Raw genomic sequence first — 13,694 nt, 5'->3', positions numbered from 1 at the left:
CAACTTCTGCTGCTGCTGCTAACACTACTACTTACTGTTTCGATGGTGACGCTACCTTACCCAACGCGAAAACAATTAGGGAGTTTCAGTATTGGTGCAATTATCAATAGATGTTTGTACTCTCTATCATTACTTGTGGCCACTGTCAGTAACACTATGTTGAGAAACTCGATTATAGGGTGGCTGCACACAAGAGGTTCCTTAAGTTTCCTTTTTTACTAGTATATGTTCGAAGGTTGTAATATTCATATCTTTTACAGGAAATATTAGCTCCATTACACTTCTGAGAAAACCTTAAGACGAGTCACTGGCAAACATTATGAACGATGCATTTGCGGATGGCTCGCAATTAAATAGTTAGCCTGTCTCAAATGGACAGAATCAACCTGAGATGAATCGAGAATTTCGTTCGTAATTGCAACATTTATCAGAAGAGAGAAAGGTGGCACTATAGTTAAATAGTTAGATTCGCATTCAGAAGAGAGAGCTTCACACCTCCGTACGCGCATTCATATTTAGGCTTTCCATGATTTTCCTGAAATGATTCAGACAGCTCCCACTGGAAAGGTCATTGCCAGTTTATTTATCCATCTTGGCCTATGTGAGTTTCTGCTCTGTCTGTGCTGACGTCGTCGACAGGGCGATATGCCCTGAGCGCCCCTTCTACTTCGTTTGCGCTTAGAAAAAGGGGAAATATTCATTGAATGTCAAGCTACATTCTTCATTATAGGGAAAGTGAGAGATTCGTACGTTTAAACGAACTGGAGCACAAGTTTTATTCCTATATACGAACAGTTCAAAATGACGTAAGGATTTCCAGTATCCATGAATTATACACTATGATAGTTCACCTTGACAGAAGGATGAAATTGTGTCTTCACATGGAATGCAGTGTCTGTAAAACGGTTCTGCGAAAGCCGCTATTCCCAGTCCTGGAAAAACTTAAAAAGAAGGTTGCCTTCTGAAGGGTGCAACGTCTAAGGCAGTTAGCTGAATATTTTTTCAAAGAGGAGTCCATGGACATCACTGGACCTTTGAGTGCAAGAACTGGTAATTTCGAATCGTTTACAGTGTTGATGGCTTGTCTTATAATTATAGTTATAATTATAACTACGACTCTACTTGCAACCCTGGCTGTTCAGCTGCATACAAACAGAAACTATTAAAGAAGTTTGTATGAAGAGGAACTATGAAAGTTGTTGGTATTTGTCCTAGCCGCAGCTTTTTGAGGTTCACACTAATTCTTTACTCCAAATTTTTATACTCAGATTGTACGTAATTTATTCCAACATATACGTTTCGGCAGACTGCTGTCACCACATCAGTGCCTTAAAGAATCAACTTTTCTTCATGGATCTGATGACGACAGTCAGCAGGAATGTTTAATTAAAAGAAATAAAGTGCCGCCTAAAAAGAAAAGTAAAAGAGTTTAAGTGTATCATCGCCACGCACCTCTGGAAAGACTTTCTGTTTCCGATCACCACAAAAAATTTCCATCGTCCCTCCAAAGCCGACCAACATTTGTTGTATTCGAAAACTCAAAAATTAATATGATCACCAGAAAATTGTGCATTATTGTAATCACGTCCTACAGATGGACTCAGCATCGCTGTTCTCGAATCAAGTCTTGTAGATGTCCTTTACGTTGTTACATATGCCTTTGGGCTACAGTTACTGCACTATTAGCCTGTATGCTCCCATGTTACGCAGATTCGAATAGTTGAAAACGTGAAACTTATTGCTCTTCAAAAAGTAATTTGCCTTCAGAAAGCCAATGGACTTAAACTTCCATTCACGACAGAATTTCTTTAACACACTAAGAAATAACAGTCTGTTGCGTTAGTAACTGTCATTGGTCTATATTTCAAAACAAAGACGTACGGTTTGTGAACTTTTTTCTATTCGACACTCTCAAAATACAAGGTGCATTCAAGTTCTAAGGCCTCCGATTTTTTTTTCTCCGGACTGGAAAGAGATAGAAACATGCACATTGTTTTAAAATGAGGCCGCGTTCATTGTCAATACGTCCCAGAGATGGCAGCACCGTATGGCAGATGGAATTTTACCGCCAGCGGCGAGAATGAGAACTGTTTTAAATACTTAAAATGGCGACGTTTTCCTTACTTGAACAGCGTGCAATCATTCGTTTTCTGAATTTGCGTGGTGTGAAACCAACTGAAATTCATCGACAGTTGAAGGAGACATGTGGCGATGGAGTTATGGATGTGTTGAAAGTGCGTTCGTGGGTGCGACAGTTTAATGAAGTCAGAACATCGTGTGACAACAAACCGAAACAACCTCGGGCTCGCACAAGCCGGTCTGACGACATGATCGAGAAAGTGGAGAGAATTGTTTTGGGGGATCGCCGAATGACTGTTGAACAGATCGCCTCCAGAGTTGGCATTTCTGTGGGTTCTGTGTACACAATCCTACATGACTACCTGAAAATGCGAAAAGTGTCATCCAGGTGGGTGCCACAAATGCTGACGGACGACCACACGCCTGCCCGTGTGGCATGTTGCCAAGCAACGTTGACGCCAACCACAGCATGAATGGGACTTTCTTTTCGTCCGTTGTGACAATGGGTGAGACGTGGATGCCATTTTTCAATCCAGAAACAAAGCGCCAGTCAGCTCAATGGAAACACACAGATTCACCGCCACCAAAAAAATTTCGGGTAACCGCCAGTGCTGAAAAAATGATGGTGTCCATGTTCTGGGACAGCGAGGGCGTAATCCATATCCATTGCATTCCAAAGGGCGATACGGTAACAGGTGCATCCTACGAAAATGTTTTGAAGAACAAATTCCTTCCTGCACTGCAACAAAAACGTCTGGGAAGGGCTGCGCGTGTGCTGTTTCACGAAGACAACGCACCCTCACATCGAGCTAACGTTATGCAACAGTTTCTTCGTGATAACAACTTTGAAGTGATTCCCCGTGCTCCCTACTCACCTGACCTGGCTCCTAGTGACTTTTGGCTTTTTCCAACAATGAAAGACACTCTCCGTGGCCGCACATTCACCAGCCGTGCTGCTATTGCCTCAGCGATTTTCCAGTGGTCAAAACAGACTCCTAAAGAAGCCTTCGCCGCTGCCATGGAATCATGGCGTCAGCGTTGTGAAAAATGTGTACGTCTGCAGGGCGATTACGTCGAGAAGTAACGCCAGTTTCATCGATTTCGGGTGAGTAGTTAATTATAAAAAAAGTCGGAGGCCTTAGAACTTGAATGCACCTCGTATGTGCAGCAAACGATAGAGAGGCGTATTTACTTACCTGGAACCGGAGATCTCCAACTGGCGGTTCGGCATATGGAATGCCTTCAAACATAAACATGGCTTTGTCTGTGAACGTTTTTGACACCTGACCCCTCAAAGGGCCTTCTTGTATTTCCACTGTTACATACTCTTGGGCCTGCAACAAACGTAAAGAAAAATAAAAACAATTGTTACAGAGGGCAGGATGCGGAAGGTTACTAATAGCGGAAGGTCTACTTTAAGGTACATCGAGATGACTATATAATTTAGACCTATGTCACCAAGCTACAAGGAAAAAGTGAGAACATACTTCTTTCAAGGAATGAAATTAGAAGATAAAAGTAAGATCTCACAAAATAAAGGACGTGGGATAAGATTTCCAAGGTGATTTTTTTTTGCAATTTTATCTGATACGTTGGTGCTCAGGTCCAGTGTTTCTGTTTTTCATGTAGGTATTCCCGTTGCTATGGGTTTATTTATTACTGACATTTTTATTGTAATTCACTATTGCTGCAGAGTTTACATACTGTCATTTTACCATTCGGAGATAGTGAGTGGAGCTGTGGACAGTAGAAAGTGGAGAAATCGAAATATTCCCGTCAATTTCTTTTGTTTGGTTTCAGTAGAGGGCTGACAGTAGCAGAGGCAGCCAGAAACATTTGCATTGTGTATCGGGATAATGTCATCGAACAGATCAAGGCAAGGAAATAGTTTTCTCGCTTTCAAATGGTTCATACTGCTCTAAGCACTATGCGACTTAACATCTGAGGTCATCAGTCCTCTAGACTTGGAACTACTTAAACCTAACTAACTTAAGGACATCACACACATCCATGCACGAGGCAGCATTCGAACCTGCGGCCGTAGCAGTCGCGCGGTTCCAGACTGTAGCGCCTAGAACCACTCGGCCATCTCGGCCGGCTTGGAAAGTTGTTGAGAAAATATGAAATCAACTCATTTGAGCACTAATGTAAATCCTTGAATTCTTTCTAAACACTGTTTCTCTTCTGGTATTACTCGTACTATATTGATTTTTGAGGAAGTATGAAACAGGAAGGAAGCAACATTAGGGCTCAAGGTTCCGTCGACTGCTAGGTCATGAGAGTTAAACTTGAAGTGATCCTGTGGCAAGGATGGGTAAGAAAACCAACAGTGTTTTTTTCGAAGGTATCATTCTAGAATTTGCCTGGAGCGATTTAGGGAAATCACAGGAAACCTGAACATGAATTTCCAGACGCGGATTTCAACAGTCGTCCTCACTAATGGGAGGACAGTGTGGTAATTTTTGCACCATTTCTCTTTGTGAGGAAGAGCAATTAGCCCATATTGGTAAAAGTAAAGAACACTAATGTGAAAAACAATTTTGGAAGCTACGAGCAGTGCTCAATAAGTAATGCAACACATACTTTTTCTCGGCTGAGAGAATGTTGAATATGTTGTGGGACAACGTGGAATATTTCCGCATCAGTCCCTATAGTTTCATGAAGTTCTGATAGATGGCGGCGCCGAATGTAGCCTTGAAAATGATGTCTGTAACGGAAGGACGTTCCAGCTGAGCATAACCATTGAGTCTCTTTTGGTGGAAAACCATAGCATCTTAGATCTTCACAGGCGCCTGCTGAATGTCTACGCACACCTGACAGTGAACAAAAGCAAGGTGAGTCGTTGGGCGAAGAGTAGTCATCATCGTGCAAACCTTTCCGATCTCCTGCGCGAAGGCCGTAAACAGCTGGAACGAGCGGACACTCTCATACGACGTGACCGACGGATCACACAATCCGAAACCTCGCTGCCCAACTGGATGTCTCTGTTGGTAGAGCTGACACACTCGTCCACCAGTTGGGGTCCCCAAGGGTGTGTGTCCCCTGGTTCATTGCCGCCTAACAGAAGATCATAAGGAACAACGAAAGGTCATGTGTGAGGATTTTATGGCTCGTTACGAGGCTGATGGTGACAATTTTTTGTCGAACATCGTCACAGGCTATAAAACATGGGTTCGACAGTTCGAACCGGAAACATAATGGCAACCCATGGAGTAGCGCCATACCATCTCTCCTCCGAAGAAAAAGTCCAAACCCACACACTCAGCCAAACAAGTCATAGCGACGGTATTCTGGGAGACTGAAGGGGTTATTCTGTTTGATGTCCTCTCTCATGGTGCAACGATCAACTTTTAAGTGTACTGGGCTACCCTCAGGAAATCGAAGAACCGATTTCAGCATCTTCGCCATCATAGAAACGAAAACTATGTTCTTATTCTTCATGACAAAGCAAGGCCTCACCCAAATCTGCGCATCCGATGGGAGCTCAGAAAAACTTCATTGGACTGTTCTTCTTCATCCACTCTATAACCCGGATCTCACACCTTTCGAATTCCATCTGTTTGGCCCACTGAAGGATGTACTCCATGGGAAGCAGTAAGTTGATAATGGGGATGTTATTGATGCAGCAATACGTTGGCTCCGACATCGACCAGTAGGGCGGTACAGTGCGGGCATACAGGCCCTCCCAGTAAGGTAGCATGAGGCTCTCGCACTGAACGGAGATTATGTTGAAAAATAGTATTTTTTAGCGAAAAGAGTGGGATATTATTGTGTTCTGGAAACATGAATAAAACCAGACTGCTTTCAGAAAAGAAACATGTGTAGAATGTAAGCTCGTCCTATTTTGACATGTATTGTTAGAATGAGAATTTGTACGTATTTTTCTAATTTAGAAATGTAGCCTCACCATATAACGTTTTCTCGGAATGTTTTTCTTTTTTAACTTTTTGGTCCCCGGAATTATGCAGAACAAATAGGTTTATTCATTTTTATATTGGTTTGTTACTGATAGTGAAATAAGCTACTTCATTACGTGCAGTGTTGGGGTTTCTTATGTAGGTAATGACCTACTTGTAATCTCAATAATTTCACTTTACCTACTTCTTAGATTTCACTGTCAGAACCGACCTTCTACTGTACCTCTTCATAATATAATGTTGTGCAGATTGAGTTGTCAGTAATAGATCATAGATGTCTAAGAGATCAGGAACTGTATAGTCTACTCTATCAATGTGCTGTGTGCGTCACTCTCAAAATATTATGAGTTCAACAGTTGCTCATTGCGCGAACTGCAGTTGCAACTTCTGCGATCCTCATTAGGTAAAATGGAATAACAAGGAATTCAGACATAGTTCTGAAATAAATGTAGTCAGAAATATGTATTAGAAAATTAAAAATAAGCCTCCTGATTAACTTAACTCATTCCATTTAGACATTAAAAGATCAAATAGATTAATAAATTATAAGATTTTTTCATAAACATTTCCAGCCGCATATTGTAGGGAACGGTTTAACGTCCAGTCGAAAAAGAAGTCATTAGAGACGGAACACAAGCTTCCAAAGGAACTGCCCTGGAATTCGTCTTAAGAGATTTAAGGATATCGCGAGTAACTTAAATCTGTGTGGTCGTACGTGTATTTGAACTTGTCGAGTGTATTGCGATGCGGCTAATTCACTCTGTCTGTAGTTCGCCTGCAGTAACTACTACTTTTGTTGTACATGCTTCGAATTTGATCCGTACGTGGCTTCGATATGACATGAAAGCGCGATATAACGTTTGCCTGTGTAGCTAAGGGGCTGCAGCCCTCGCGTGCCAACCGTGAGCATGCAGCTTCCTACCAAGCCGACTTTAGGGCGATGTGCGTGAGACTTCACACAGTCGTTCACCACCAATGACTGGAGGGTGGCCATCCCACGACAAGTACTGTCAGTCATGAAAGAAATGGACGCAAAGAGCAAGAGCCGTAACAGTATCGTTTCGAGCGAGTTTGTGCTGGTAGTCCATCAACTTACATTCCGCAGACGTACGCCGTTCGGATTTGGTGAAAGGCAGTCCTCGATATTGACTTGTTATTTTTGTCTACAGAAATCACAGGCAAAGCGGAATTCTTGAGGCCTATGAACTTGTTTGGTGATCTATAAGTGTGGACTCTATGAGCTACTGTTGGGAGGTAGCGACTATACCGTAGTGATCGTTACGCTACGTGTTTCAGTGAAATAAATGGTTGTAAAACCGTCGTAAGTTTCATTAAGAAATACCAAGAAAGAAGGAAGCAGAAATTCAGGAATACAGAAAAACAAGTCGCTGAAGAATGAAATAAATAGGAATTGAAGGTGGGTTAAGACGAAACGGCTGTATGAAAAACGTGAAGAAATCGAAAAAAAGGGTTTTCGGAAGGACTGACCCAGCAAATAGAAGAGTCAAAATAACTTTCGGTGAAATCAAAATTATAGGTGGTAACATTAAGAGCGCATGGGAATTCCATTGCATAATGCAGAGGAGAAAGCGGATAGGTGAGAAGATCACATTGAAGGCCTATATGGGGGGGTAGGAAATGTCTGATGTGGTAGAAGAAGAAACAGTAGTCGATTTAGAAGAGACAGGGGATCCAGTATTAGAATCAGATTTTATCAGAGAGCTTTGGAGGACTTATGGTCAAATAAGCAGAAGGGACAGATAACATTCCATCAGAATTTCTAAAATCACTGGGAAAAGTGTCAACAAAACGACTATTCACGTTGGTGTGTACACTGTATGAATCTTGCTACATACCGTCTGACTTTCGGAAAAATATCATCCACACAATTCCGAAGACATCAAGAGCTGACAAGTGCGAGAATTATCGCACAACCAGCGTAACAGCTCATGCATCCAAGGTTCTGACAAGAATAGTATGCAGAAGAATGGAAAAGAAGACTGAGGATTGTTAGATGATGGTCAGTTTGGCTTTAGAAAAGGTAAAGGCACCAGAGAGACAATTCTGACGTTGTAGTTGATTATGGAAGCAAAAGTAAAGAAAAATCATAACACGTTCATATGATTTGTCGACCAGTTAGAAACATTCGACACTGTAAAACGGTGCAAGATGTTCCAAATTATGAGAAAAATAAGCGTAAACTGTAGAGAGAGACGGGTAATATACATATATACGTTAGTACAAGAACCAGGAAGGAACAATAAAACTGCAAGACCAAAATCGAAGTTCCCGGATTAAAAAGGTTGTAAGACAGGAATGTAATCTTTCTTCCCTACTGTTCAATCTGTACATCGAAGAAGCACTGATGGAAATGAAAGAAACGTTCAGGAGTAGAATTAAAATTCAAGGTGAAAGGGTATCAATATACTTTTCGCTGATGACATTGCTCCCCGAGTGAAAGTGAAGAACTATTACATGGTCCGCTGAGTGGAATGAACAGTCTAATGAGAACAGAATACGGATTGAGAGTAAATCGAAGAAACGCGCAAGTAATGAGAAGTAGCAGAAATGAGAACTGCGAGAAGCGTAACGTCAGAATAGATGAACAGGAAGTAGATGAATTTGAGGAATTCTTCTACCTAGGGAGCAAGATAACCAGTAAGGAGCAAGGAGGACACCAAAAGAAGACTAACTGGCACTGGCAAAAAGGGCATTACTGGCCAAGAGAAGTCTAATAGTATCAACCATAGCCCTTAATTTGAATAAGAAATTTCTGAGAATGTACGTTTGGAGCACGGTATGGTATGGTAGTGAAACATGCTCTTTGGGAAAACCGGAACATGAGAATCGAGGCATTTGAGAAGTAGTGCTACAGACTAATGTTGAAAATGAGATGGATTGATAAGGCAAGGAATCGGAGAGGAAAGGAATGTGTGGAAAACACTGACGAGGAGAAGGAACAGAATTATACGACATCTGTTAAAACATCAGGGAATGCCATCTATGGTATTATACGGAGCTGTAGAGAGCAAAGGTGTAGAGGAAGAGAGAGATTGGAATACATCCAACAAATAATATAAGACGTTGGTTGCAAGTGCTACTCTGAGATGAAGGGGTTGGCACAGGAGAAGATTTCGTGGCGGACCGCATCTAACTAGTGAGAAGACATTACTCAGAAAAAAAAAATTCTTTAGTAAGTCACCCTCATTTAATGATGGTAACTAGATTGTCACTTGTGTCCATTCTCAAACCATTCGCCTTCATCAGTGACCCAATACACTTAAGGGAACTGATGATTTCAGAATGGACGCAAGTCTGAAACTAAACACTTCTAATGAAACTTACGAAGGTATTCCAATCATTTCGGTAATATATTCAGTGTCACTGTTGTTTCTGGCTATGAGGTTTGAGCTATGTTCGTAATTTATGAACATTAGTAGCTTAGAACGCGCAACCTCACTCGCGTTTGCATAGTAATTACCAGCACTCCGTCTTCAGGGCACGAGTGGCCTACCGGCACCATTCGACCGCCGTGTCATCCTCACTGGAGCATGCGGATAGGAGGGGCGTGGTGTCAGCACACCGTTCTCCCGGTCTTGACCGAAGCCGCTACTATTCGCTCGAGTAGCTCCTCAATTGGCATCACGAGGCTGAGTGCACCCCGAAAAATGGCAACAGCGCATGGCGGCCTGGATGGTCACCCATCCAAGTGCTGACCACGTCCGACAGCGCTTAACTTCGGTGATCCCACGGGAACCGGTGTATCCACTGCGTCAAGGCCCTTGCCCTGCATAGTAATTACGACGAATATAGTTTTATAAACATGAAAAACTGATATATTAAACAGCTGATTCTTTCTCTGTGTAATTCGGACAAGCCCGATTTGTCGTGGTAACAGTTACATTGCTTTCTTCGATTTAGTTTACAAACTGTAACACCTTCTAAACTTTTCACGCTAATTAAGGCCATAGAAACATTGCCTTTTTCGAATGTAATCTAGCCATTTTACTTCTTGTGGTGACACTTGGAAAGAAAAAGTTTTATCCCAAGCACACATTTCCTTATTTCTCACCATGACATCTAATGCCAGTTTCCATGTATGCAACTTTGAAAATTCTTTAGTATTTCTTTAAGAGTGATTCACTTCCAAACAAATTTTCACCCACCATTTGACCCCCTTAGGATCTGAATTTCCAAAAAACTGAAAGACGTATTTTTTACTGCTAACAGTGAAGACAAATATCAATTTTAACAGATTTAGCTTCAACAATGCTTTAGCAGCTCTTTAATAATGAATGAATTTTTGGAAAAACATTTTCATCCACTCTTTCATCCACTTAGGTGTTGAATTTCCGAACAGACTGATACATTTATTTCTCTATTTGTGACAAAAAAGTATTTTCGTAGTTCTAGCTTCAAAATGAACTTAATATTACATATTTTCAAGAAAACCTTTCGTTCCCTGTCTGGAAAAACCCCTTCTTAAAAGATGCTACAGTTTAAGAACAACACCCTCAAGTTTCTATGTTAAGTGGTTTGAACTGACTAATGTTGACTCAGTGAAGCAATCAGGATAATTCATTTATATGGAGACTGGTACAGCCTTTATGCAGTTGAGTGACTACTCAGGAGGACGTCGTTATCAGGAGAAAGAAAACTGGCGTTCTACGTATCGGAGCGTGGAATGTCAGATCCCTTAATCGGGCAGGTAGGTTAGAAAACCTAAAAAGGGAAACGGATAGGTTAAAGTTAGATGTAGTGGGAATTAGTGAAGTTCGGTGGCAGGAGGAACAAGACGTCTGGTCGGGTGAATACAGAATTATAAATACAAAATTAAATACGTGTAGGTTTAATAATGAATAAAAAAATAGGAGTGCGGGTAAGCACAGTGAACGCATTATAGTAGCAAATATAGACACGAAGCCCATGCCTACCAAAGCAGTGGGCAGTCACTTTTTCGAATAGTTTATTATTGCATTAACCGGTTTTCGAACCCTTTCAGGTGCATTTTCAGATGGTTTTCGGGAAGTTACATCACTATTTCTAGCATAATGCTGAGTACTGGCTCTGTGATAAGAAGATGGAACGTGCTTTAGTGTATGGCCATGACTATTGTTTATTTGTCGATATGGATGCAAATTTTGCTTTTTACTTACTACGACAGTTTGGGCGGCTTTTTCCTGTTAGTGTCCATCTGTCTGCTTCCATTCTGATGGCGATTTCATACATCAGTTCACAAACCTTTACACAAACTGTATTCATTTACATTATGAGAGCAAAACTTTGCCCGAGTCCAGCATGTGCTAGACAATTGTTGCTTGTATCAAAGATCTTGTCGATATGGATGCAAATTTTGCTTTTTACTTACTGCGACAGTTTGGGCGGCTTTTTCCTGTTAGTGTCCATCTGTCTGCTTCCATTCTGATGGCGATTTCATACATCAGTTCACAAACCTTTACACAAACTGTATTCATTTACATTATGAGAGCAAAACTTTGCCCGAGTCCAGCATGTGCTAGACAATTGTTGCTTGTATCAAAGATCTTGACAAAAAGATATGGCATTGGCCTACTTTGCTCAGAGATGTATTATAGTCGATAGAAGGGCAAATAATTTAGTCAGACATGAGAGCACAAAATAAAATAAATACATAAATGAATTACTACAAGAACAAACCTCAAGTGACCTGATATCTTATTTCTCTTCATGCGTTAACGTATAATACAGTCAATTTATGAGCAAATATTGTAATCAAGATTGGCATTAACAGCGAATGCCCAGGAATAAAATAATACGGAGCCAGTACCGAGCATTATGCTAGAAATAGTGATGTAACTTCCAGAAAACCATCCGAAGATGAACCTGGAAAGGTTCGAAATCCGGTTACTGAATAATAAATAACTTTCCAAAATAGTGACTGGCTGCAGTTTTATGTATTTACATTCAACTAACAGTTACCGGTTCTAAAATATCCGTAATGGATAAGGTTAATCCAAAGTATGTCTGTATCGATTACTTTACGCGATTAATCATTCAGAAAAATCGTTGTGTACCGCAAACCTCCCGACTGTATTTGATTTAATATTTATTGATAATATTGATTTGGCCAAAGACCAGCAGACGGAAAATATCGCAAGATTACGCCCGCGGAATGGTGACAGAGATTGTTGACGCAGCACTTTAAGATTTGTATCAATGCAGTGAAGTGTTTGTGTGTCCACAGCGTCATTAGAAACAGCTATGGCAACGGCAGCGTCGTCGAATGCACTGCTGCATCAGCAAATGGCTCAAATGGCTCTGATCACTATGCGACTTAACTTCTGAGGTCATCAGTCGCCTAGAACTTAGAACTAAATAAACGTAACTAACCTAAGGACATCACACATATCCATGCGCGAGGCAGGATTCGAACCTGCGACCGTAGCGGTGGCTCGGTTCCAGACTGTAGCGCCTAGAACCGCACGGCCACTCCGGCCGGCCTGCATCAGCATAAATGCAGTACTGCTGTCATAATGTGTGACTACGACTACATAAGTGAAACATTTTTTAGCCGGCCGGTGTGGCCGTGCGGTTCTAGGCGCTTCAGTCTGGAACCGCGTGACCGCTACGGTCGCAGGTTCGAATCCTGCCTCGGGCATGGATGTGTGTGATGTCCTTAGGTTAGTTAGGTTTGAGTAGTTCTAAGTTCTAGGGGACTGATGACCACAGATGTTAAGTCCCACAGTGCTCAGAGCCATCTGAACCATTTTTTTTTTTTTTTTGAAAAATTTTTTGTACAGACTCGTATTACTGAGGTACGCAAGTAAAAAAAATTAACAGCGTTAGATTTTTACTTACAGAGAAAGAGAGAGTAACTTCTTAAATGATATGTGCCAGTATCCATAAGCTGAGGTTTCAAGTGAAGACACAGAAGAATGGTAATCCACTTCATATCTTTGTTAACAATAGGACTTTCCCTAGCTGTAAACATAATAAAGTATTAACTGTTAAACTGAAAGCAGCATTCACACTTCTCGGAGTTAAGAACAGTTGCCAATTAGCTTACGCCATTACGGGCATAATTAATAATTATGCAATTTTGGCAGCTCTTGGAATCATTAACCCATAAAGCAATGTCACCCTTAATGAAACCATCGAGATAAGACGCTACCTGGTGGCTCACAGCAGAAACCATAGAGTTCGTTGAAATGCTGCAGCTGTCACTGTCCTATAGTTACTTCACGTTTAATAACAATATTTTTTATCAAAAACAAGGCCTTGCAACGGGAAATAGCTTGGCTGGCAATTTAGGTGACATTTTTGTTAAGGACTTGGAAATAAATTTTTTTTATAAATTTACGACTGTAAATAACAATTCACCTGTTGCGTTACGTAGATGCCATCTTAGTGACGGACGTCATCTTAGCGCTAAAGACATCGACGTCTTCGCCCGACGGTTTTGTGGCATACATCCATGCAAACTGAGAAGAATAGCTGTAGTAACTTTTTGGATTTAGCAATCTTTGAAACTAACAATGGGCTTACATTTGGTATTTACAGAAAAACCTACATGTATTCACGCTAAATCTTGCCACCCATTGCGGTACAAGAGATACCTCTTTACTTCCATGGTTTACTGATTTATCTATTTGCCATTTGGTAAACGAGAAAATCGTAAGGAACTAAATATACTAAAACAGACAGTCGTGGCAAACGGGT

General features: G+C 41.2%; 1 protein-coding gene and 1 pseudogene across 1 annotated transcript in view; both read right to left on the bottom strand.

The window, feature by feature from the left end:
- Positions 1-13,170, bottom strand: part of LOC124594359 (venom carboxylesterase-6-like) — a 94,744-nt gene extending 81,574 nt beyond the window's left edge. The window contains exons 1-2 of the mRNA XM_047132727.1: positions 13,147-13,170; positions 3,276-3,413 (exon numbers count right to left, since the gene is read on the bottom strand). Of these exons, the coding sequence (XP_046988683.1) occupies positions 3,276-3,413; positions 13,147-13,170 (162 nt within the window). The remainder of the gene's footprint in view (positions 1-3,275; positions 3,414-13,146) is intronic.
- LOC124597265 lies at positions 9,666-9,783 on the bottom strand (annotated as a pseudogene).
- Positions 13,171-13,694: the final 524 nt, after the last annotated feature.

This window comes from Schistocerca americana, chromosome 2 (genome assembly GCF_021461395.2).
Source record: "Schistocerca americana isolate TAMUIC-IGC-003095 chromosome 2, iqSchAmer2.1, whole genome shotgun sequence".
NCBI lineage: Eukaryota > Metazoa > Arthropoda > Insecta > Orthoptera > Acrididae > Schistocerca > Schistocerca americana.
Note: the sequence above shows the minus strand (reverse complement) of the source record. Positions and strands in the feature narration are given on the sequence as shown.